Source organism: Rhincodon typus, chromosome 18 (genome assembly GCF_021869965.1).
Source record: "Rhincodon typus isolate 14 chromosome 18, sRhiTyp1.1, whole genome shotgun sequence".
NCBI classification, from domain to species: Eukaryota; Metazoa; Chordata; class Chondrichthyes; order Orectolobiformes; family Rhincodontidae; genus Rhincodon; species Rhincodon typus.
In genome coordinates, this window is record NC_063349.1 from 24204237 (window position 1) to 24228519 (window position 24283).

At 40.0% G+C, this 24283-nt stretch overlaps 1 protein-coding gene across 1 annotated transcript in view; it reads right to left on the reverse strand.

Annotated features, from left to right (window-relative positions):
* Positions 1-5277: 5277 nt before the first annotated feature.
* The window catches only part of LOC109912060 (protein mono-ADP-ribosyltransferase PARP12-like), a 60437-nt gene continuing 41431 nt past the window's right edge, over positions 5278-24283 (reverse strand). The window contains exons 7-8 of the mRNA XM_048607878.1: positions 13959-14110; positions 5278-7476 (exon numbers count right to left, since the gene is read on the reverse strand). Of these exons, the coding sequence (XP_048463835.1) occupies positions 7205-7476; positions 13959-14110 (424 nt within the window). The 3' untranslated portion in view covers positions 5278-7204. The remainder of the gene's footprint in view (positions 7477-13958; positions 14111-24283) is intronic.

Here is a 24283-nt window from a genome sequence, read left to right on the forward strand (position 1 = left end):
TACTTCCATGTCTTCTTTAAGAAGTCTAATCATCAACCTTGAGACTCACCATTTCTTTGAATCAAACACTGGGGAACATTTCTTATGCTAAAGGCACCATTTAGATGATGTCTTTGTTGTATTTGTAATGGTAGTTAAAATGGAAGGGTTGCTCTATAAACTTCTAAGAGTGCAGGTTCGACAGTTGATGCTGACTGTAATTTCCAACTTTATATTATGTGACTGATATTTTGTCATTAATGACATTATTTCTCATGAAGGAGGGCATTTATCTCTGGACTGATGGATCTGTGCTGGATTTCACAAAGTGGAATATTGACCAACCTAATGACAAATCAGACTCAGAAAACTGTGTGAGCGTTAATTGTGAAGGTACATTGAGATTGTAAACTACGTTATGATGCTTATTAATTTTAGAACCATGAAAAATTTGATGTTATGAACAACGGGGCAAATTGTCACCCAATAATAGCCATCACAGAGACTTGCATTCCAACTAAGCATGAAGATTTAATCACTATTAAAATAAGAAGTGACCAGGCTGAACTCTGCATTGACAGTGTTGACTTTTAGATTCAGATGTATTTTTGTCTAAAAGGTTTTTCTAAGACTGTCCTGATATCCATCAGTTAAAAAAACTTTTTTTTGATGAAAGCTCCACAAGTTAAAATAACGAAATCATTGGTACAGTATCATGAATCAATTTCATTTGATACATTGATAAGATCTATGATGTATATCTTCCTCATTTTTCTAGAATACCTCTGTTGCTTGAAATATTGTAAAAGTTCTTTGTTAAGCCAACAACTTGCTAATGAACCAAATACTTATTGCTCCCTTTCAAGAGACAGTGTTGAATTTTATTCAATATTAAAGACGCAGACATTGCCAGCAAAAGAATTAAAATGAATAATCTGTTTTTACTGGAGAGCTTCATTATTCAACTGAAGTATTTTTCAAACACTGCCTGGTTCTGGCAATGACTCCCATCCAGCCCTCATAATTAATTTGCCTTCATATCCAGCTCCAGCACTGATCACTTTTGGGGACTGGATGCTGTCCCAGCTCTGGCCACTGTTCACAATGGCACTTCTGGGAACAGACAGCTGCTGGCAATTTAATTGGATTTTCTCCCAGAATGGGGTGGTAGGTCCGGCTCAAGAACATAAGAACATAAGAACTAGGAGCAGGAGTAGGCCATCTGGCCCCTCGAGCCTGCCCCGCCATTTAATAAGATCATGGCTAATCTTTTTGAGACTCAGCTCCACTTACCCGCCCGCTCACCATAACCCTTAATTCCTTTACCGTTCAAAAATTTATCTAGCCTTGCCTTAAAAACATTCAGCGAGGTAGCTTCAACCACTTCACTGGGCAGGGAATTCCACAGATTCACAACCCTTTGGGTGAAGAAGTTCCTCCTGACCTCAATCCTACATCTGCTTCCCTTTATTTTGAGGCGATGCCCTCTAGTCCTAGTTTCGCCTGCTAGCAGAAACAACCTCCCTGCCTCCACTTTATCTATTCCCTTCATAATCTTCTATGTTTCTATAAGATCTCCCCTCATTCTTCTGAAGTCCAATGAGTATAATCCCAGTCTACTCAGTCTCTTCTCATAATCCAACCTTCTCAACTCTGGAATCAACCGAGCGAATCTCCTCGGCACCCCCTCCAGTGCTAGTATATCTCTTCTCAAGTAAGGAGACCAAAACTGCACACAGTACTCCAGGTGTGGCCTCAACAGGACCCTATACAGCTGCAGCATAGCCTCCCTGTTTTTAAACTCCATTCCACTAGCAATGACAGACAAAATTCCATTTGCCTTTTTAATCACCTGTAAGAAGATGCAACTAGTAGAGTTGACAAGGGGGAACCAGTAAATATAGTATTTTGGACTTTCAGAAAGCGTTTAACAAAGTCCTACATAAGAGATTAATGTGCAAGATTGAAGCGCATGGGATTGGGAAAAGTGTATTGCAATGGATAGGAAACTGGTTGGCAGAGGGGAAACAAAGAGTAGGAATTAATGGGTCCTTTTCAAATTGGCAGGCAGCAACTAGTGAGATGCCACATGGATCGGTGCTGGGACCGCAGCTATTCACAATATATATTAATGATTTGGATGAGGGAACAAAATGTAACATCTCCAAGTTTGCAGATGACAGCAAGTTGGGTGGGAGGCGAACTGTGACGAGGATGCAGAGATCCTTCAGCATGATCTCGACAGGTTGGGTGAGTGGGCAAATCAATGGCAGATGCAGGATAATTTGGATAAATATGCGGTTATTCACTTTGGAAGCAAAGACAAGAAGGCAGGTTACTACCTGAATGGCTGTAAATTGGGAGAGGGGAGTGTGCAGTGGGACCTGGGTGTCCTTGTGCGCCAGTTACTGAAGGTAAGCATGCAAGTGCAGCAGGTGGTAAAGTAGGCAATTGGTATGTTGGCCTTCATTGCGAGAATTTTGAGTACAGGAGCAGGGGTGTATTATTGCAGTTATACAGGGCCTTGGCGAGGCCACACCTAGAATATTGTGTGCAATTTTGGTCTCCTTTTCTGAGTAAGGATGCTGTTGCTCTCGAGAAAGTGTAGTGAAGGTTTACCAGGCTGATTCTGGGGTTGGCGTGTCTCATGTATGAGGAGAGATTGACTAGGTCAGGATTGTTTTTACTGGAGTTTAGACAAATGAGGGGGATTTCATAGAGACTCATAAAATTCTAATAGGACTGGACAGAGTAGATGTGGAGAGGATGTTCCCAATGGTAGGTGTGCCCAGAGCCAGGGGTCACAATCTGAGGATTCAGGGTAGACAATTTAGGACGGAGATGAGGAGACATTTCTTCACCCAAAGAGTGGTGAGCCTGTGGAATACATTACCACAGGAAATAGTTGATGCCAAAATATTGAGTGTATTCAAGAGGTGATTAGATATAGCACTTGGAGCAAGTGGGATCAAAGGTTATGGGAAGAAAGCAGGATTAGGCTATTGAGTTGAACAATCAGCCATGATCGTGAAGAATGGCAGAGCAGACTCAAAGGGCTGGATGGCCTCCTCCTGCTCCAATCTTCTATGTTTCTACATTTTGAAGCAAAATTAATGGCTTGATGTTTCTTAAATGGCTACTGGACGAGACTGGAAAACTCGGGCACAACTCACTATTTGGTCACTTATTGTGATTTTTCCCTAGATAGGCCAATCATAACACATACTTGCAATTATTTAGTGTCTGTCATAACCAGCAAATAGATGTCTCAGTGCTTTATAGCCAAATGAAATATTTTTGAAGTGTAAGCCTTATGTAATGTAAGAAGTAGCCAAAAGTTGACTTTGCTGTCAATTAAGGCTCTTGAATCTGGACAGTGTGTCAGAAGCCTTACTTCTTGGAAGGTACAAGGCTGTGATTGTGAGTAGAGGCATTTCAAAATGACCGATTAATTCAAAAGAACTTTACATCCTTTTACCTCATTTGAATCCATGAGTTACTTCTTTTGCAAGACAATTCCTAAAATGATAAGAATCTAGTTATGAAGATGAAATTGGTTCTAACCTTAAAAAGATTTCAAACATATCCAATAAAGACACTTGGACAGAAAATGTACTATGTTCTAAAATTGACAATAACTTGGAAAGGAGTGGTGACATTTCTTCAAAATCAGCACCCCATATTCTCCAGATTGTCCATTCATGTCCGTGTGTTTGTCCATATGGAGACACTCCTATGATGCGTGGGAAATTTTGAATAATGAAGAATTAATTGAGTTATCGATATATGATTGGTGAAAGTAGCTCTTAACACTGTTCATAAATGCTTTTTCACCTCCAAAAGAAAAGTCAGAAAGGAATATGTCTAGTTTTTTTCAGTTTTGAACTGTCTAATCTAGCATTCATACATTAAATCCAAATAGAAGAAATACATGTGTATAAAACAGTCATTCATTGACGACCATATCTGTGACAGAAACTATTCATCATAACAATTACTTTTTTTTTCAGGTATTGAAGGCAAATGGCATGAGAGAGTGTGTTCAGATGAACTTCCATTTATTTGTTCCTACAAGCTCTTCTGAATTTAAAATACTCACCAAATCTTTGAGAATCCTTTTGCTTTGCTTCATAGTCTGGTACTATAGTTTAAAGTCATTCTAATGGCTTACATCAGCAGCAAAAAAAATAAACACATCTGCATAATAAACTATTTTGTTTTAAATTATTTGCTAAGACAGGCACGTAATCACTCATTCTTTAAATATTGAATTAGTAACAATATGCTTGACAGTTGGAATAAAAAAATTATCTCATATAACTCATTTGGATAAAGTTTATTCTCGTGTGCAGTTCATAAACCATAGTGAATTTATGTGAATTTAAATAAAGGTGCAATATATGATTGAAATACTAATAAACTAACTTTAACATTGTTTTCCCATACACTGTAAATAACAGTTCAGTAGCATGTTCGAGAAAACAATATCTTATTGTGTTGGAAAATCTCTGTTTCTCCTTGCTGGGAACAGGAGATGAAACATAAAATCAGAGACATAGACAGTCAATTGGGATGTTTCAGACAAAATGCTATGAAGCTTGGGAATTAGCTATATACTTCAAAAGAGAAAACTAACTTGCACAGATTTAGAAAAGAGAAGTGAAAATTGCTGGTAGCACTTTCAAACATTGGCAAAATTAACTGAATTGCACCCTTCTGTACTATATGATTCTATGACTGAGCAGTCATGCTCAGTAAAGACTGTGAAAAGGAGTGTTCAGAATTTTTTAAGTCAGAAAAGAAGTGTGGGGAAGCTTAATGTGTTCATTCTTTTGTACTACAATGCTAAGATGAATTATATCAATTGAAACAAATGGATCTGATCATAACTGTTGCCCTGTATGTTCATTCAAAACAAATAAAACAACTTAAAATAAATGGTGACTTTGACTTAACAAATTTGCTGGTTCTGTCTTCTGAGAGATTGAAGGAGCACATGCACAGATGAAAATTAAATGAATATTAAGTTTGTGCCAATACAAAGTTACATATTGAGCAGTATGAACTTTACAGTAACTTAAAGGAAACTGAGACAAGGCTTTAACTGTTTAAAATGATGCAAAAGATCATGCTGTGGTATCAAATACTCAAAAGTTTGCTTTCAGTTTATCTCCCTTTTGTTTTGTTTTTATTTACTAAATTCAATTTTATTCATGTTTGACGCTTGTGAAATGGCGAACTTGCAAAATGATGCTGCTGATATTCAGTCAAGTTTGCTAAATGAACATTTTCCAATTCTATAATCCAAAAGATTTATTTGAACAAACATTCAGTATCAAACCAGATTCCTGAAAGCACAGGAACTGAGATGAATGCACGGTAGGAGTTACACAATTACATTGTATAGACCTCAATATGGTTAATGACAGTAGGAAGAAAATAATATAGAAATGAATATTGCAATCATATATTATATCCGTCTTTATTAACATTCCATCTCCATATAACAGGTGAGGAATATTTTCAGTTGCCATCACCATTCAAAAAAAAAGATGGTCAAAGATTTCCACTTTTAGGACAAAAGATCATTCCAACTTTTATGAATAAGTAGAAGGAGCAAGTCCCTCAAATAAGATTAGCAAAATATCCTCAACTTGGTTTAATAAGAGTAGAATTTTCTAAGAGGAAATGGAACTGTTATCATCCTTAAATCAGAGCTACAACAAAAGAAGAAAAGAAGGAAATGTGCATATTTAAGGACATGGGTAGTAATGGTGATAACTCTCATTTCCCAAATTGAAAACCTAATAGGCACAGTCACCAATGATATGTGTTCCACATAAATGCCACATCTGTTACACTTGGCTCTTCTGGAGTGCATTCTATCCCATTAGTAAGACAATATTTCTTTAAATTAGGTAAACTTACTTGCTTTAAAAAAAACAGAATAATAACCTATATAAACCTGCAATCAAGGAGAAACACAAACCATAAAATGATGCAGCTAATGCAATTGAGTAAATTCCCTCAAGTGAGCAACATGTTTATATGATTCAATACGATCATTGCAAAGTGATTCTATTAGCTTTTTGGGGACAATGGTGGAGGAAAAACAAAGTGTTGTAAAGCCTTGGTTACACCTGAAGAAGGACTGAGGCTCTGAAAGCTCGTGTTTTCAAATAAACTTATTAGACTATAACTTGGTGTCGTGTGATTTCTGACCTATGTTAATTTGAGCAGAGGCAAAATGTAAACAGATCTATTAAACAAAGACCATTAAATCCTCTTGAAAGTATAACTTATAGGCAAGGAAATTTAGTCTAATTTGATCAAGTTAATTTTGTGGCCAAATAGTGAGGAAATAAAGACTTTCCTAGTATCACAGTTTGTAATGGAAAGACTTTTTTAAGATGTACTTGTGAATAAACACTGAACAACTTTCAACATAAATTGAACAAAGGTAGATGGAGTTGTTTCAACTGATGTGGTTTCCAATACAATTGGTATGATGTCAAATAAACCTATTGTTTATTGGCTATTTAAAACCTCTTGTTTTCTCAAAATCCTGCGTGAGAAAGAATTGAGGGCTGAACTGATGACCAAGAAGTTATAAGGATAACATTGGGAACTAAAAAGATCTTTAGAATAGTTTTTAAAAATCTTGTCCAAGAAAATGATAAGTATATTAAAAACATTTTTGTAACTTAACCTATAATACACATTAATCTGATACAATTAAATATTTATCCAAAACTAGGGACGCTGTGGGCATTTACAACCTACCAATTGAAGACATACCACTTGTAAGCAAGCACAAGCTCTCACTAAACCACCGGTCTCATTCAGACAGGTCATTAGAACCAGAGGGAAAAAGATTGTGCTCTCTGTTTGAGGTTGGAGAGAGACTATTTCTGGAGGGACAGAACACTTTGTAGACACCAGTCTTTGGAGCAAATTAGACTGATACTAAGGTCTCACTTGAGGCCACAACACCACCAGCACAGACCAGAAAAAAGCATGCAACATCACGCAATTTTCTGATGTGCAATGGCTGCGTGCAATAACTGTCTGGTCATGCACAGACTTACAAAATCAATCCATAATTAGTAGAAATTAAAAGTGTTAAATTCCCAGGTAGTACATAACCCTTAAACCAAAAAAAATTTTGTCATATCTCCCCATGATATCATTATCGGCCACAGATTGTCCAGAAACAAACAATTTTCTACATTTTATTACTAAACTGGATCACATATTCTGGGTAAATGTGATATTTCTCGAATATGACAAACAAAGATGGATTATCAACACAGTCAACGCAGCTATCATAGGGTTTGAAGCTTGTGACATCTTGGGATGGTGGCCGATCATAGCTTGGCTGTCCTTTAATAAACTTTCCTACCAAAACCCGTGCCAAAAACATGATTTTGAAATTTGCTGTAGAATCTGAGTACAAGTCAAAGTTGGCATTGGATGCTTTCACGGCAAAGTATGTCCCTGAAGAAAAGAAAAGCATGCATTGTTGTCAAATTCTACAGATGGGGAAAAGAAACAACTTCTTCTCAAAGACTCTCTAATTAAAAACAAGATTATAAGAAGAAAATGGAATAATCAAGCTATTTCCCATCTCAAAGAGAGTCATAGAGTTATACAGCGCAGAAACAGACTCTTCAGTCCAACTCGTCCGCGCTGACCAGCTATCCTAAACTGATCTAGTCCCATTTGCCAACATTTGGCCCATATCTCTCGAAACCCTTCCGTTTCATATACCCATCCAGATGCCTCTTAAATGTTGTAAATGTGCACACTTCTACCACCTCCTCTGGCAGTGCATTCCACACACGCACCACCTTCTGCGTGAAAAAGTTACCCCTGAGGTCCCTTTTAAATCTTTCCCCTCTCACGTTAAACCTATGCCCTCTAGTTTTGGACTACCCTACCATGGGAAAAAGACGTTGGCTATTCACTCTATCCATGCCCCTCATGATTTTATAAACCTCTATAAGGTCACTCCTCAGCCTCCAATGCTCAGGGAAAATAGCCGCAGCCCATTCAGCCTCTCCCTATAGCTCAAACCTTCCAATCCCAGCAACATCCTTCTAAATCTTCTCTGAACCTTTTCAAAGTTAACAACATCTTTCCTTTGGAAGGGAGACCAGAATGTGTAACGTACATTGCAAATTTATGAAAAGCCTTAATTTATGAAATACGGCCTATTGATCTTTTCAGTTCCATAAGCCAATTTAATTCCTGGGACTTCCACAGATTGAAAATTATTTTTAAAAAAGGGTCCATTAACAATGTCTTAAAATAGCAACCAGAGTCACCTGACCCTTTAGGTTGACCAAGTTTTATGAAACCAACGTAAATGAGTTGCTGGCTTAGGATTTGCTCTCTGTGTTTTCTCGCTGTCTCTGATATGCATTTTCAAAGGGAGTGCATCATTTATTCAGCTGCACTAGCCGAGCTTCTCCCAGGATTCACAGTCAATATCAGAACTCCTAGTGAAGCCTTCAGAGTGGTCTTGTAGTGCTTTCTATTACTGTCATGCCAGTGTACCTCGGACACAAGCTCACCATATAAGATTTGCTTTGATAAGTGTGTTATCATGCAGTCTGGCTACGTGACCAGCAAACTCAATTGTGATCATTTGAATATGGTGTGGATGCTTGGCATGCCAGCTCAGTTGAATAGCTCAGAGTTTCCATTTCATTTTCCACAGCTTTTGTAAACACCTCAATTAATGTGGTTGAGCTTCTTGGCATGATGCTGGTACACAGTCCAAGTCTTGTATGCTTGGAGCAGAGTAGAAAGGACTATACCTCCATGTACCTTCAGTTTTGTTGGGAGGGGGGTGTGGATTTACTCCAGTTCAATTCCAGGCTGGTGTTTGAAGTCTGCAGAAGGCTAAACTTGATTTGACAAATATTCTATTTGTCTTGTTGTCAGCATTGACAGCTTGAAAGAGTTAGTTGCTCAGTTAGATGAACTTATTCACTGCTGACAGGTTCTGGCAATAGACTGAAACCTTAAGGTCAAGATAGGACTTTCCTGAAGCAGATTGATAGATTATTCAGTTTTCTTTGTGTTGAAAGTCATGCTGAAGTTGTTGTCTGCATAGGAGAATAAATTTATCCTATATTGCATGTCCAAAGCTGAATTGGCAGCCAGAGCATAGACATCGGCAAACAGGAAAGTGCAAAGTATCCACCTGGAGTTTCTCAGACCGAGAAGTTTCCAGTACTTGTATCATTGATATTGAAGTTAATATCATCATCATGGAAAACTTTGCTGAAGAGGGTTGGTATTCTATTAGTAGCTAGGAATGAGTCAGAAAATTCACCATCATCAAAGACATGTGCCAGCTGTTGTAGAACTGCCAAATCATTGTGATGAATCTTTTGGGTCAGGTGCACTTCTGCAGTATCTTTAAAAGATTGCATGGTTGATTGCATTGAAGGCCTTGGTCAGGTCGACAAATGAGGTCTTTGGAAGTTCATCTGGAGCTATCTAACTGTAAGCAATGCATCAATAGTTCCTCAATGTTTTCTGATACCACATTGGCTCTCTGCTGGTAGATTCTGGCGATGACATTGTACTAAGTGGTTCAGAAAGATTCTGGTGAAGGTTTTGCCAGTAATGGAGGGAAATACCTCTCTGATTGTTACGATTGCTTGTATAGATTATCACAGTCCCCGGGGAACCATTAACCAAATTTATCGAATTTGCCAAATAACCCCCAGATTAAGAATTTGACAGCAGGTTTTGGCATTCTGTACTTTTACTTTAACACAAGTCAGAACCAACATAAATTAAAATCAATTTTAGTAAGTAAATGATACTTCAAAGAGAAAAGTTCAATTTGACTTTAAGCGATACAAAAGCATTGGCAATACTTCTTGAAAACGTATGACAATTCATAACTGCACAATTTCGCAACATGCAGTTGTTTATTCACACATGGCAGGCCATCCCATAATATCTTTTACATTTGAGTTTCATAGGTTTAATTATCATTAATAAGGCACACTTTAATGAACCCTGTTTCCGTCAGGTCACAACAGAATGGATCGTGAAGCTTTCCAGACTTCCAATTCAACTGACCAACCACTAAAATACAGGTTTACATTTTGGTCACTTCCAAGCCAACAGTACATAATATCTCTGAGCTATTCACAAAGCTCTCCAGGTTTCAGACCTTCTTAGCTAGCTTTTCCAGTAATCCAAAACTACTGGCAGCTTTTCTGCCGAAGAGAAAACTGACTCCCTACTGAAAGTGGTTTGCTTCTTCTCACAAGAATTCTCTCTGTTTTGTTTCTAATTTCTCTTTGTGTCTGCAATTGGTTGTCGATTACCTTCATCCTCCAAGCTCCTCTACTTTTCACTCTCTTTTTCCCTTTGTGCCTACCAGCAACGCAGCTTCGTTTTTTAAAATACTTCCGGCTGATACTGTTTCCAGGTCAAGTATTGTCAGATCATGTGAGCCAGTAATTCTGAAAATCCAAGAATTTTTAAATTATTCATTCAGATGTTGTGAGCTTCTCTGGCTGGGCCAACATTTATTGTTCATAAGTAATTGTCCTTGGGAAGGTGGTGTTAAGCTCTCTTCTTAAGCTGCTGAAGTTCATTTGGTATAGGTACATCAACAATGCCATTAGGGAGGTAGTTCCACGATTCGACCCAATGACAGTGAAGGAATGCCAATTATATTTCAAGGTCAGGATGCTGAGTGGCTTGAAGATGAACTTGCAGGTTGTGATGTTCCCATGTATATGCCTTTGTCCTTCCAGATGGTAGCGGTCATGGATTTGGAAGACGCTGTTTAAAAAACCTTGGTGAATTTCTGCAGTGCATCTTATTGATGGTACACACTACTGCCACTGTGCATCAGTAGTGGAGTGAATGCACGTTTGTGGACGTGATAAAACAAGTTATTTTGCCCTGGATGGTGCTGAGCCTTTTAAACATTTGTGGAGCTGCACTCATTCAGACAAGTACTCTGGTGCAGAGATAGTAGGAACTGCAGATGCTGAAGAATCTGAGATAACAAGGTGTATAGCTGGATGAACACAACAGGCCAAGCAGCATCAGAGGAGCAGGAAAGCTGACGTTTTGGGTCTAGAACCTTCTTCAGAAATGGGGGAGGGGAAGGGGATTCTGAAATAAATAGGAAGAGAGGGGGAGGCGGATGGAAGATGGATAAAAGAGAAGATAGGTGAAGAGGAGATAGACAGGTCAAAGAGGTGAAGGTGGAGCCAGTAAAGGTGAGTGTAGGTGGGGAGTTAGGGAGGGGACAGGTAAGTCCAGGGAGGACGGACAGGTCAAGGGGGCAGGATGAGGCTGGTAGGTAGGAGTTGGGGGTGGGGCTTAAGGTGGGAGGAGGGGATAGGTGGGAGGAAGGACAGGTTAGGGAGGCGGGGTCGAGCTGGGCTGGTTTTGGGATGCGGTCGGGGGAGGGGAGATTTTGAAGCTTGTGAAGTCCACATTGATATCATTGGGCTGCAGGGGTTCCCAAGCGAAATATGAGGTGCTGTTCCTGCAACCTTCGGGTGGCATCGTTGTGGCAGTGCAGGAGGCCCAGGATGGACATGTCGTCTGAGGAGTGGGAGGGAGATTTGAAATGGTTTGCGACTGGGAGGTACCAAAGACATTTTTCCCTCCCCACCCTTATCTGCTTTCCGGAGGGTCCACTCTCTCCGTGACTCCCTCATCTGCTCCACACTCCCCACCAGCCCCACCACCCTCACAACTTTTCCCTGCAACCGCAGGAAGTGCTACACCTGCCCCTACACCTCCTCCCTCACCCCCATCCCAGGCCCCAAGATGACCTTCCACATCAAACAGATGTTCACCTGCACATCTGCTAATGTGGTATACTGCATCCGCTGTTCCCGATGTGGCCTCCTCTACATCGGGGAAACCAAGCGGAGGCTTGGGGACCGCTTTGTGGAACACCTACGCTCGGTTCGCAACAAACAACTGCACCTCCCAGTCACGAACCATTTCAACTCTCCCTCCCACTCCTCAGACAACATGTCCATCCTGGGCCTCCTGAAGTGCCACAATGATGCCACCCGAAGGTTGCACGAACAGCACCTCATATTTCGCTTGGGAACCCTGCAGCCCAATGGTATCAATGTGGACTTCACAAGCTTCAAAATCTCCGCTTCCCCGACCGCATCCCAAAACTAGTCCAGCTTGTTCCCGCCTCCCTAACCTGTCCTTCCTCCCACCTATCCCCTCCTCCCACCTTAAGCCCCACCCCCATCTCCTACCTACCAGCCTCACCCCGCCCCCTTGACCTGTCCGTTCTCCCTGGACTGACCTATCTTGTCCCTAACTCCCCACCTACACTCACCTTTACTGGCTCCATCCCCGTCTCTTTGACCTGTCTATCTCCTCTCCACCTATCTTCTCCTCTATCCATCTTCTATCTGCCTCCCCCTCTCTCCCTATTTATTTCAGAATCCCCTTCCCCTCCCCCATTTCTGAAGAAGGGTCTAGACCTGAAACGTCAGCCTTCCTGCTCCTCTGATGCTGCTTGGCCTGCTGTGTTCATCCAGCTCTACACCTTGTTATCTCAGTACTCTGGTGCACTCCTGATTTGTGCCTCACAGATGATTGATTGGCTTTGGGGAGTCAGGAGGTGAATTTTTTCACTGTAGCATTTCTAGCCTCTGACCTGCTTTTGTAGTCACAGTATTGATATGGTTAGCCCAGTTCAGTTCTGGTCAACGGTAGACCCAGCATGTTGACAGTGCTTGTTATGCCATTGAACATCAAAGGATCATGGTTACATTGTCGCTTGGTGGAGCTGGCCATTGCCTGGCACTTGTGTGGTGTGAACATTATTCGTCATTACAACTGATCGCTTTACAGTTGATGCAAACTCTTAGTAGTTCTTTTCAAACATTCTTAAAAAAAATTCCTTACACTTTTTAAAGAATTTGTTAATTTTTCTTACAGTTCAAAGGTGTTACAAGATGTAAAATGTCTTTGTATTATTGCAGGATACTTCCTTGCTCGTACATAGGTTTTCAATGTGCTTCTTGATGAGGTATTTATTTCTTACCTTATATATCTCCACTGAGGTAGTATTGACTCCTAGGGGTGTGCATTAGACAGGAACTTGTTAAAATTTGTTAATGTTAACAGCATGGGAGGTCATCAAGAGAGTAACAGATGACAAACTATGGTTGCCTATTGACTGCTTCTTCACTGATATATGAAAGTCATTGAGGATGTGTTTAAAATGCTCTGGCTATCTTTCAAGAATAGTTTTTTTCTATGAGCAGTGGTGGCTTGTTGTCACCAATTGCTTTATTCTAGTTATTAGTTTGTGACAGTGGCCACATCTTGATAAATGCTTCGGTGGGCTAGTCAAACAAGGAAAGGGAAGCCATCAGGTCTCCTTCTGTCAATAACTCAATAAGACATCTGTCTTCCCTGTCATGTAGAGACTGATTCAGGCGGATGAGACCAACCTAAAGTCCAACTTTCTCCAAAATTTGCCAGCATTGTGTTGTGGAATGCATATAGCTCAACAAGGCACAAGAGATATCCTTTCCAGCCACTGCATCTGGATGCGTATCCAGCCATCTGGACTTACCTTCCACTGGAGTAAGATTTCTCAGGATGAGACAACGAGGCTGACAATGTAATGATAATTCTGACAATAGATGCTCAGATGAGCTTAAAACTAGACTAGTTTGAAGTAATTTGGTTTTCTCGTGTTCTGCAGTTAGTTTCCAAGTCAGGTTCAAAGACTGGCTGAACTGAGGTACCTTCTATTACTTCAGATACCCTTATATAATTTCTTCTTAATTTTCAACCTCATTTGGAAGCCATGTTGTCTCAGAAAGCACCCAACATGATAAACATAAGACTCTGACTTTTCTCTATTTGATACATTTTTGTGTGCTGAAAATTAATAATTTAAAATTAATTTTCATGAAAATTAATAAAGCAAATTTCCTTACCTTTTCCATATGAAGTTCCACTCTGTGTGAAGCTTCCCCAATCAAAGTTCTGGTAGCAAATGGCATCAATAATTGAATGATCTGTGACTTCGTGAAAAAGAAGTCGTTCATCTGCATCCGCGTGATTCTTTTTCTTTATCTGTTCTTTCTGCCTGTGTATCAGTACACAAAAATACAAATAAAAACTTTGGAAGAGCAACTAGGAAGAATTAGTTAAACTACAGATTTACTGTCGAGGTCTAATTTCTCCAAATTTGACTCTCTAATGGATAGCATTGGGCAATAGGATGAGTATTTATTTTGCTATGTGCTGTGGAATCTTATCAGGCTGTAAGCAAAATGGACCAGGGCAAGATGAATGATAAAATCAGGCAAGCTTTTAGGCAAGCCCTAACTCTGTATGTTTTTCTCTAGCAGCATGGTGAGAGTTCTTGCTAGTCAGTAGTAAGTTCCCAATTGACACACATCAATGTTTGTTAAATGTCTTACTAACACCTCAACTTGCCATGGGTTGCAATCTTACAAAACTCACCATGAAACTAGCGACCAGGAAAAACTCAACATGGAAATCAGAGAAGGTTCTTGTAGTTTCAACATGCTGTTTGCTCAAAAAGTATTTCATGTTGAATGTCAGGCTATAATATTGTGGGATGTTGCATGAGTACCAGCCATGTGCACCCCCACATACATCATGCAAACGCTGCCTGCTCAGGGACATGTATCCAGCTAATAGCCTGGACCAGGTTGCATCCTTGGGCACTTTGCTCACTGTCATAGCAATCACTCAATCTGACCACAACTGAAAAGTACGCTGCATCCCTGCCTTGTATTGCTTTGTCTTCTCCTTTTGCACACTGCTCCCCTTAGCCAGAGATATCTTACTCAAACTATTACTGTCTTGATGTGCCGTTTAGTGCAGGCACAAAGCCAGGAAGCTTGCCACGGTTGTCCGCAGGACTCATCCAATCAACAGGTATAGCCTTTGCTCAGGTTACCTTGGCATAGTAAGTCATGGGCTTCTGATATAAGGCCAGGTCCTGCATGGACAGTGAGAATCAGGATTGTGCGCTGTTAAAGGGTGAGCAGCAGAGTGACGGATCTGTACATCAACTACCTTGACTTCCTCTGCACTATTGTGAGCTGTCTACTTTTCATTCATGGAATGTGGGTATTGCTGGCTATGTCAACATTTATTGCCTATCCCTAGTTGCCCCTGAGAAGGTGCTGATGGAGCTCCCTACTTGAACTATGACAATTAACTGGCTGCAGGTAGTCCCACAATGCTGTTAGGGATGGAGTTCCAGAATGTTGACACAGCGACACGAGAAGGAACAGCAGTACATTTCAATGTCAGGAAGACGAATGGCTTGGAGGGGAACTTACAGGTGGTAGTGCTCCTAGGTATTTGCTGCCTTTGTCCTTCTAGATGGTAGTGTCCACTGGTTTGGAAGATGTTATCTAAGGAGCTTTGGTGAATTTCGGCATTGCATCTTGTAGAAAGTATATAATGCTGCTATTGAATATCGGTGTGGAAGGAGTAAATATTTGTGCATGTGGTCCCAATTAAGTGGGCTACTTTGTCCTGGATGATGTTAAACTTCTTGAGTGTTTTTGGAGCTGCACTGTCATCCACGCAAGTGGGGAGTATTCCATCACACTCCTGACAGGTGTTGTGTCCCTATCCATTTGTTCCCCTGTCCTTCTGGATTGTATAAGTCATGATTTTAGTACGTAATAGCGACGAAACCTACGTCATATGCTGCAGTGCATCTCGTAGGTGGTACACACTGCTGCCATGTACATTGGTGATGGAGGAAATGAAGTCAAATGTTGTGGATACGATGTCAAACAAGTGTGTTGTTCAATCCTTGATATGTCAAGCTTTTTGAATGTTGTTAGAACTGCACCCATCTAAGCAATCCTGACTGTACCTTGTAGATGGTGGACAGACTTTGGAGTCAAAGATGACTTACTTGCTGCAGAATTTCCTAGCCTCTGACCTGCTCTTGTAGCCTCAGTATTTATATGGCTAGTCCAGTTCAGTTTCTGGTCAATGGAAGCACCAGGATGTTGATAGTGGGGGATCAGTGATGGTAATGCCACTGACTGTCAGGGGACACTGGTTAGATTCTCTCTTATTGGAGATGGTCATTGCCTGGCACTTATGTGGCATAAATGTTACTTGCCACTCATCAATCTTTTGCTGCATTGTGAGATGGACTGTTTCAGTATCTGAGGGGTCACAATTGGTGCTGAACATTGTGCAACAATGCCAAACATCCTAATTTCAGACCTTATGATGGAGGAAAGGTCATTGAAGAAGCAGCTAAAATGGTTGGGCCTGAGGAACTCCTGCAGATACATCCTGTAGCTGAGATGACTGACCTCCGATAAACACAACCATCTTTCTATGTGTCAGGTATGAATCCAACCAGTGGTGAGTTCTTCCCTGATCCCTATTGACTCTACTTTGACGTCACCATCAGAATTCAGCATTTTCACCCATGTTTGAACTAAGGCTGCAATGAGATCAGAAAATGAGTGGCAGTAAGCAGGTCGTTACTGAGCAACTGCTGCCTGATAGCACTGTTGATGACACCTTCCATCACTTTACTGATGATCTAGAATAAAATGATGAGGCAGTAATTGACTGGGTTGGATTTTGCACACAGGTCACATTGTTGAGTAGATGTCAACTCAGTATTGAAACTGTACTGGAACAGCTTGGCTAGTGATGTGGCACATTCTGGAACATAAGTCTTCAGTACTCTCGCTGGAATGTTGTCAAGGCCCTTGGTTTTGCAGAATTCAGGGTTTCAAGCCAATTCTTGATATCATGCAGAGTGAATCATATTGGCTAAAGACTGGCATCTATGATGTTGGGGACCTCTGGAGGAGGCCGAGATGGCTCATCGACTTGGCACGTTTGGCTGAAGATTGTGAATGCTTCAGCCTTATATTTTGCACTGATGTGCAGGGCTCCTCCATCACTGAGAATGGGAATATTTGTGGAGCATCCTCCTCCAGTGAGTTGTTTAATTTTCCACCACCATTCACAACTGGATGTGGCAGGACTGCAGAGCTTAGATCTCATTCATTTTGGTTGTAGGATCACTTAGCTCTGTCTATCATTTGCTGCTTATGCTGTTTGGCACACAATCGATCAGTTTTATAACTTCACCAGGTTGACATGTCATTTTTAGGTATTCTTGGGACTGCACCTAACATGCCATCTTGCACCTCTATTGAAAAACTTTAACCAAACTTTTAAAAAATACAGATAATCTATCAGCCCAGATTTCATTCCGGGATCTGACTTGTCAGGTGCTACCTATAGCTCATTACAGAAGGAGTTTCTGAATTCCAACTGAAAATGTGAAGGCTGCATGATTTGTTTTCCTTTCCATAATCCAGATGCACTTATGCACTTCTGGTGCAGCTCTACGTAACACAGAAGAGATTGAAGACTGAACCTGGTAACTCATTGATCTCAAAGTTCATAAACAATGAGACGTAGGAGCAGAAGTCTGCCATTCAGTTTATCAAGCCTTGCTGCAATTCAATGATACTGTTGCTGATCTGATAATCCTCAACTCTACTTTCCTGCCTTTTCTCCGTAACCTTTGATTACCTTGCCAATTAAATATCTGTCCATTGCAGCCTTGAATATATTCAACTGCTCTCTATGGTAAAGAATTCCACAGATTGACTATTCTCCAAGACAAAAAATTCCTCCTCCTCTCTGAAATGAGCAATCCCTTATTCTGAGACTATACCCTTTGGTCTGAGAATCTCTCACCAGGGGTAAAAACCTTTTCGTATCTACTCTGTCAAGGCTACTAAGAGTCTTGTAGTTTCTATAAGGTAGTCTCTCGTTCTTTTAAATTCCAAATGAGCTCAAGTCTAATCTACTCAACCTCTCCTATCAGAAAATACCTCCATATCCAGAATCAACCTAGTGAAATAAAGACCAACATTCCAATTGCCTTGCCTATTACCTACTGAACCTTGATGTTAGCTTTTTGAGATTTGTGTATGAGCACTCCCTATTCCCTCTGTGCTGTAGCTTTCTGCAGTCTTTTCCCATTTAAATAATATTTAGCTCCCCTATTCTTCCTGCCAAATTACATAACTTCACATTTTTCCATATTATATTCCATTTGCCAATTTTTCCCATTTATGTAATCTGTTTATATCCCTTTGTAGATTCTTTGTATCATCCTCACTACTGGCCTTCCCACTATTTTTATGTCATCCACAAACATGATAATAGTACATTAGCATCCCAATTTCCATTCCTTAATATATAGGTAAATCATTGTGGCACCAGTACTGATCCCAGTGACACTATTTACAAGATGCCATCCTACAAATGCTCCTTTTATCCCTACTCTCTATCTTCTATTAGTTAGCTGATCTCTATTCATGCTAATATCTTTTCTGCAATGATACAGGTCTTTTTTAAAAATTTACCTGTTCAGAAGTAGGGACACTATCATGGTGCCAAAAAAGCCAAACAACACAAGTCTTATTGTAGTGATTGTAACAAGATCAACCAACTGGGCCTCATAAAATATGAGTTCCCTGATTGGGGCTATTAATCTGGTCCGATCAGGGGGCCCTGGCTGACATATAAAGATCGAGCATCAGGGATACTAACACTGTAGTGTCTGACAAGGTATGAGACAATAGTATTGTCAAGGAGTGTTCATATGTAAATAAAGGGTGACTGAGTGATAGAATGCTGCCCCTTATAGAGTTATTTCATTTATCTTATCAAGTGGCCTTATGCATGGTACCTTATCAACTGCCTTTTGGAAATCCAAATATATTACATTGACTGCTCTGTTTGTCTGCTCTGCTTGTCATCTCCTCGAAGAACTCAAAACAGAAAAAGATTATTGAAGACAAATGCAAATCCCTTACATTCAGAAACAGGGCAATGGGGAACAAAAAGATGTCAGACTTATTTTGTACATACATTTGATTCTGTCTTCACAAGGGAGGATACAAAAAACATTCCAAAATGTTGGGAGTCACAGGGTCTACTGACAGGGAGGAACTGATGGAAATCAATATTAGTCGTGAAATAATGTTGAGGAAATTGATGGAATTAAAGGCTGATAAATCCCCAGGGCCTGATAATCTACATCTCAGAATACTTAAGCAAATTGCTGTAGAAATAGTTGATACATTGGTGGTAATATTTCAAGACGCTATAGCCTCTAGAACAGTTCCTATGGATTGGAAGGTAGCTATTGTAACCCTCCCCACCCCCATTTAAAAAAGGAAGTAAGAGAGAAACCAAGGAAGTATAAGCTGGTTAATTAGCCTGACATTGACAGTGGGGGAAATACTAGACTCTATTTTAAAAGATTTAGCAGCAGAGCACTTGGAAAGCAGTGACAGGATCAGAGCACGGAATCATAAAGGGAAAATCATGCTTGACAAAAGTACTGGAATTTTTCAAGAATGTGACACAAGATTGATATAGCGGGGTCAGTGGATGGGCTTTACTTCGACTTTCAGAAGACTTTTGATAAGTTCCAATTTAAGATATTAGCATGTAAAAGTAAAGCACATAGAATTGGGAGTAGTTTATTGACATGAATAGAGAACTCATTGCCAGATTAGAAAGAAACAGTAGGAATAAACAATTTTTTTGAGTGGCAGGCAGCAACTAGTGGGGTACCTCAGGGATCAGTGCTTGGATGCCAGCTGTTCACATTTCTATATCAATGATTTAGATGGGCATCATATCTCCAAATTTGCAGATGACACAAAGCTGGTTGGGTGGGTGATCAGTGAGGAATGTTCAGAGGTGCTTCAGTGTGATTTGAACAAGTTGAGTGAGTGGGTAACTGAATGGCTGATGAAGAGTAATGTTATGGAATGTGTGGTTATTACCTTGGCAGCAAAATCAAGAAGCAGATTATTATCTGAAAGGCAATAGATTGCAAAAAGGAGAGGTGCAATGAGACCTGGGTGTCCTCATAGATCAGTCACTGAAAGTAAGCATGCAGACACACAGGTGATGAAGAAGGAAAATGGTATGTTGTTTTCATAGCAAGAGGATTTGAATACAGAAGCAGGGATGTCTTGCTGCAATTGTAGAGGACCTTGGTGAGACCACACCTGGAGTATTGTGTACGGTTTTACCAAAGAAGGATATTTTGGCTGTGTAAGGAGTGCATTGAAGGTTTACCAGACTGATTCCTGGAATGGCAAGACTATTGTATGAAGGGTGTCTGGATCCATTAGGACTATCTTCACCGGAGTTCAGAAGATCGAGGGGGATGTCATAGAAACCTGCAAGATTTTAACAGCACTAGACAGGATAAGGACAAGAAGGATGTTTCCTTGGATGACAGTTTAAGGATATGGATTAGGCCGTTTAGGGCTGAGATGAGGAGAAATTTCTTTATCCAGAGAATGGTGAGCCTGTTGAATTCACTACCACAGAAAGCAGTTGAAGCCATAACATTAAATATTTTAAGAAGGAATTATAGTTCTTAGTTCAACCATGATCATATTGAATGGTGGAGCAGGTTCAAAGTGCTGCATTGCCTACTCCTGCTCCTTATTTTTATGTTTCTAATAAATTTGGCAGGTGACGTCTCCTTCATTAACCTACATTGACTGCTTGATTATCTTTTGCATTTCTAAATTCTCTACTATTATATCCTTTATAACAGACTCTAATATTTTCCCCATGACAAATGTTAAACTATGTGGCCTATAGTTACCTGTTCTTTGTCTCCCTCTCTTTTTGAATAATGGTGTTAAATTAGCAGTTTTCCTATCCTCTGGGATTTCTCCTGAATTTAAGAATTCTTGGAAGATTACTGCCAGTATAACCACTATCTCTGTAGCTAGTTCCTTTAATATCCTAGGATGCATCCCATCAGGTCCAGCAGACATATCAGTCTTTAGCCTTATTAGTTTCCCAGGTACTTTTTCTCTAGTGATAGTTATTATGTTTATTTCAGCTTCCCTCTCCACTTTATTCCTTGATTATCTAATAGTTTTGGAATACTATTAGTGTCCTCTACCGTGAAGACTGACATAAAGTATTTATTCAGTACTTTTGTTTCTTTCCTGTGTTCCCATTACTATTTCTGTTTTAAAACTGTCCAATGCCACCTATTTGACAACCAAGTCATCAGAATATCCTACTCATGCAAACAAAACTCTACTTCAAGCCCGAGGCACTTTAATTTCCAATAAAACTCAAAATCACTTCTGATAAATGAATGCTATTTTGTAAAAATATAAGAATAGCCTGTATCAAAAATAGTCATGAATTTAAATTGATTTGTAAATGACCAACACAAAATAACTGCTTGAATTGTAAGGTGTAATTTTTTCTCTCAGTGCATGATAACGCTCAAAACTTCAAATGAATTTCTGCATTGAAAATTACTATTAAAAAGGAGTTTTTTTTAATCTTTCAGATTAATGATGTTGGCTGTCTAATATGGGGTATTTGTTGTATTAATATGATTTATGAGACAAAAATATCCAAGTCACATGTAAATCACAAAAGTCTAAAAGTTAATGAAATGAGGGAAGATATAACACAGTGAGTGAATGGGGGGTTCAGATTGTTTGACAACATTGATAAGTGAATGCCTTTCAAAGTGGAGGACTTTCAAAACGATTTTTCACAGTGCTCAGCAGAAGTATATTCCAATGATAAGGAAGAACTGTAGGAAAAGAGAGAGCCAGCCATGGATGTCTAAGGAAATAAAGGAAAGTATCAGATTGAAAAAAAACACATACAAAAAAGCAAAGAGAAGTGGGAAACTAGTAGATTGGGAAATCTTTAAAGGCCAACAGAAAGCCACAAAAAAAGTTATAAAGAAAAGTAAGATAGATTATGAGAGTAAACTAGCTCAGAATATAAAAACAGGCAGCAAAAGTTTCTATAAATATGTAAATCGTAAAAGAGTGGCAAAGGTAAACATTGGTCCTTTAGAGGATGAGAAGGCCAATTTAATAACTGGGAATGAGGAAATAGCCGAGACATTAAACAGTTATTTTGTGTCGGTCTTCACAGTGGAAGACACAAATAACTTGCCAAAACCTGATGGCAAGAAGGTTATAGCAGGTGAGGACCTAGAAACTATCATTACCACTAAGGAGGCAGTGCTGGGCAAGCTAATGGGGCTAAAAGTAGACAAGTCTCCTGGCCCTGATGAAATGCATCCCAGGGTACTAAAAGAGGTGATGGGGGAAATAGCAAATGCACTAGTAATTATTTACCAAAATTCACTGGACTCTGGGGTGGTTCCCACAGATTGTAAAACAGCCAATGTGACACCACTGTTTAAAAAAGGAAGTAGACAAAAAGCAGGTAACTATAGGCCAGTTAGCTTAACTTCGGTAGTGGGGAAAATGCTTGAATCTATCATTAAGGAAGAAATAGTAAGACATCTGGATATAAATTGTCCCATTGGGAACACCCAGCATGGGTTCATGAAGGGTAGGTCATGTTTAATTTGGTGGAATTCTTTGAGGACATTACTTGCATGGTGGACAATGAAGAACCTGTGGATGTGGTGTATCTGGGTTTCCAGAAGGCATTTGACAAGGTGCCATACCAAAGGCTGCTACATAAGATAAAGTTGCACGGTATTACAGGTAATGTATTGGCATGGATAGAGGATTGGTTGACCAGTAGAAAGCAAAGTGTAGGGGTAAATGGGTGTTTTTCTGGTTGGCGGTCAGTGGCTAGTGGTGTGCCTCAGGGATCAGTGTTGGGACCGCAATTGTTTACAATTTATATAGATGATTTGGAGTTGGGGACTAAGTGTGGTGTGTCAAAATTTGCAGATGACACTAAGACGAGTGGTGGAGCAAAGTGTGCAGAAGACACTGAAAGTCTGCAGAGGGATATAGATAGTCTAAATGAGTGGGCAAAGGTCTGGCAGATGGAGTACAATGTTGATAAGTGTGAGGTCATCCATTTTGGTAGGAATAACAGCAAAATGGATTATGTTTTAAATGGTAAAAAATTGCAGCACGCTGCTGTGCAGAGGGACTTGGGTGTCCTTGTGCATGAATCGCTAAAAGTAGGATTGCAGGTGCAGCAGGTAATTAAAAAGGCAAATGGAATTTTGTCTGTCATTGCTCGAGGGATGGAGTTTAAAAACAGGGAGGCTATGCTGCAGCTGTATAGGGTCCTGGTGAGGCCACACCTGGAGTACTGTGTGCAGTTTTGGTCTCCTTACTTGAGAAGGGATATACTAGCACTGGAGGGGGTGCCGAGGAGATTCACTCGGTTGATTCCAGAGTTGAGAGGGTTGGATTATGAGGAGAGACTGAGTAGACTGGGATTATACTCATTGGAATTCAGAAGAATGAGGGGAGATCTCATAGAAACATAGAAGATTATGAAGGGAATAGATAAGGTGGAGGCAGGGAGGTTGTTTCCACTAGCAGGTGAAACTAGGACTAGGGGGCATAGCCTCAAAATAAAGGGAAGCAGATGTAGGACTGAGGTCAGGAGGAACTTCTTCACCCAAAGGGTTGTGAATCTGTGGAATTCCCTGCCCAGTGAAGCGGATGAAGCTACCTCGCTGAATGTTTTTAAGGCAAGGCTAGATAAATTTTTGAACGGTAAAGGAATTAAGGGTTATGGTGAGCGGGCGGGTAAGTGGAGCTGTGTCTCAAAAAGATCAGCCATGATCTTATTAAATGGCAGGGCAGGCTCGATGGGGCCGGATGGCCTACTCCTGCTCTTAGTTCTTATGTTCTTATGTTTTTATGTTCTTTACGGGCGTAATGCTAAGCATGCAGATAAGTTCATTCTCAAAGCTAATAAACTCAGAGCAAGCAAACATGATATTAAATGAATTACCAAGCAACTGAAAGTGAGATGGAATAGAAACATGACATGGAAAAAGGTATTGGGACACACAAAATTTATAAGAGAAAATGTAAAAACACTTTACAACATTGATCAAAGGAAGGTCTCAGCAACTGAGACCAAGCATCTCAGTAAAATAAATTATTTCACTAGCACGATAACAAGAGAGTAAGGGAGTAGGTGATACCCATAGAAGATACAGTGAAATGGGAATGAGTGCAAAGTAGTAAATAATATTTCCAAGAGTTCATGTGATAAGATATGAGCATTGTGTCTACAGAAGACATAAGGTATAAATTCATGAAATCTTCCCAGAAAAAAAAGTTTTCAACCTGGATAAGACAATTTGGTCTATAATTTCCTGAACTTTCCCAATCTACTTCTTGAGTCAGAATGCAATATAAGCAGCTCTCCAATCTTTTATCAGCAATAATCTGTCCAAAGATTTTAAGAA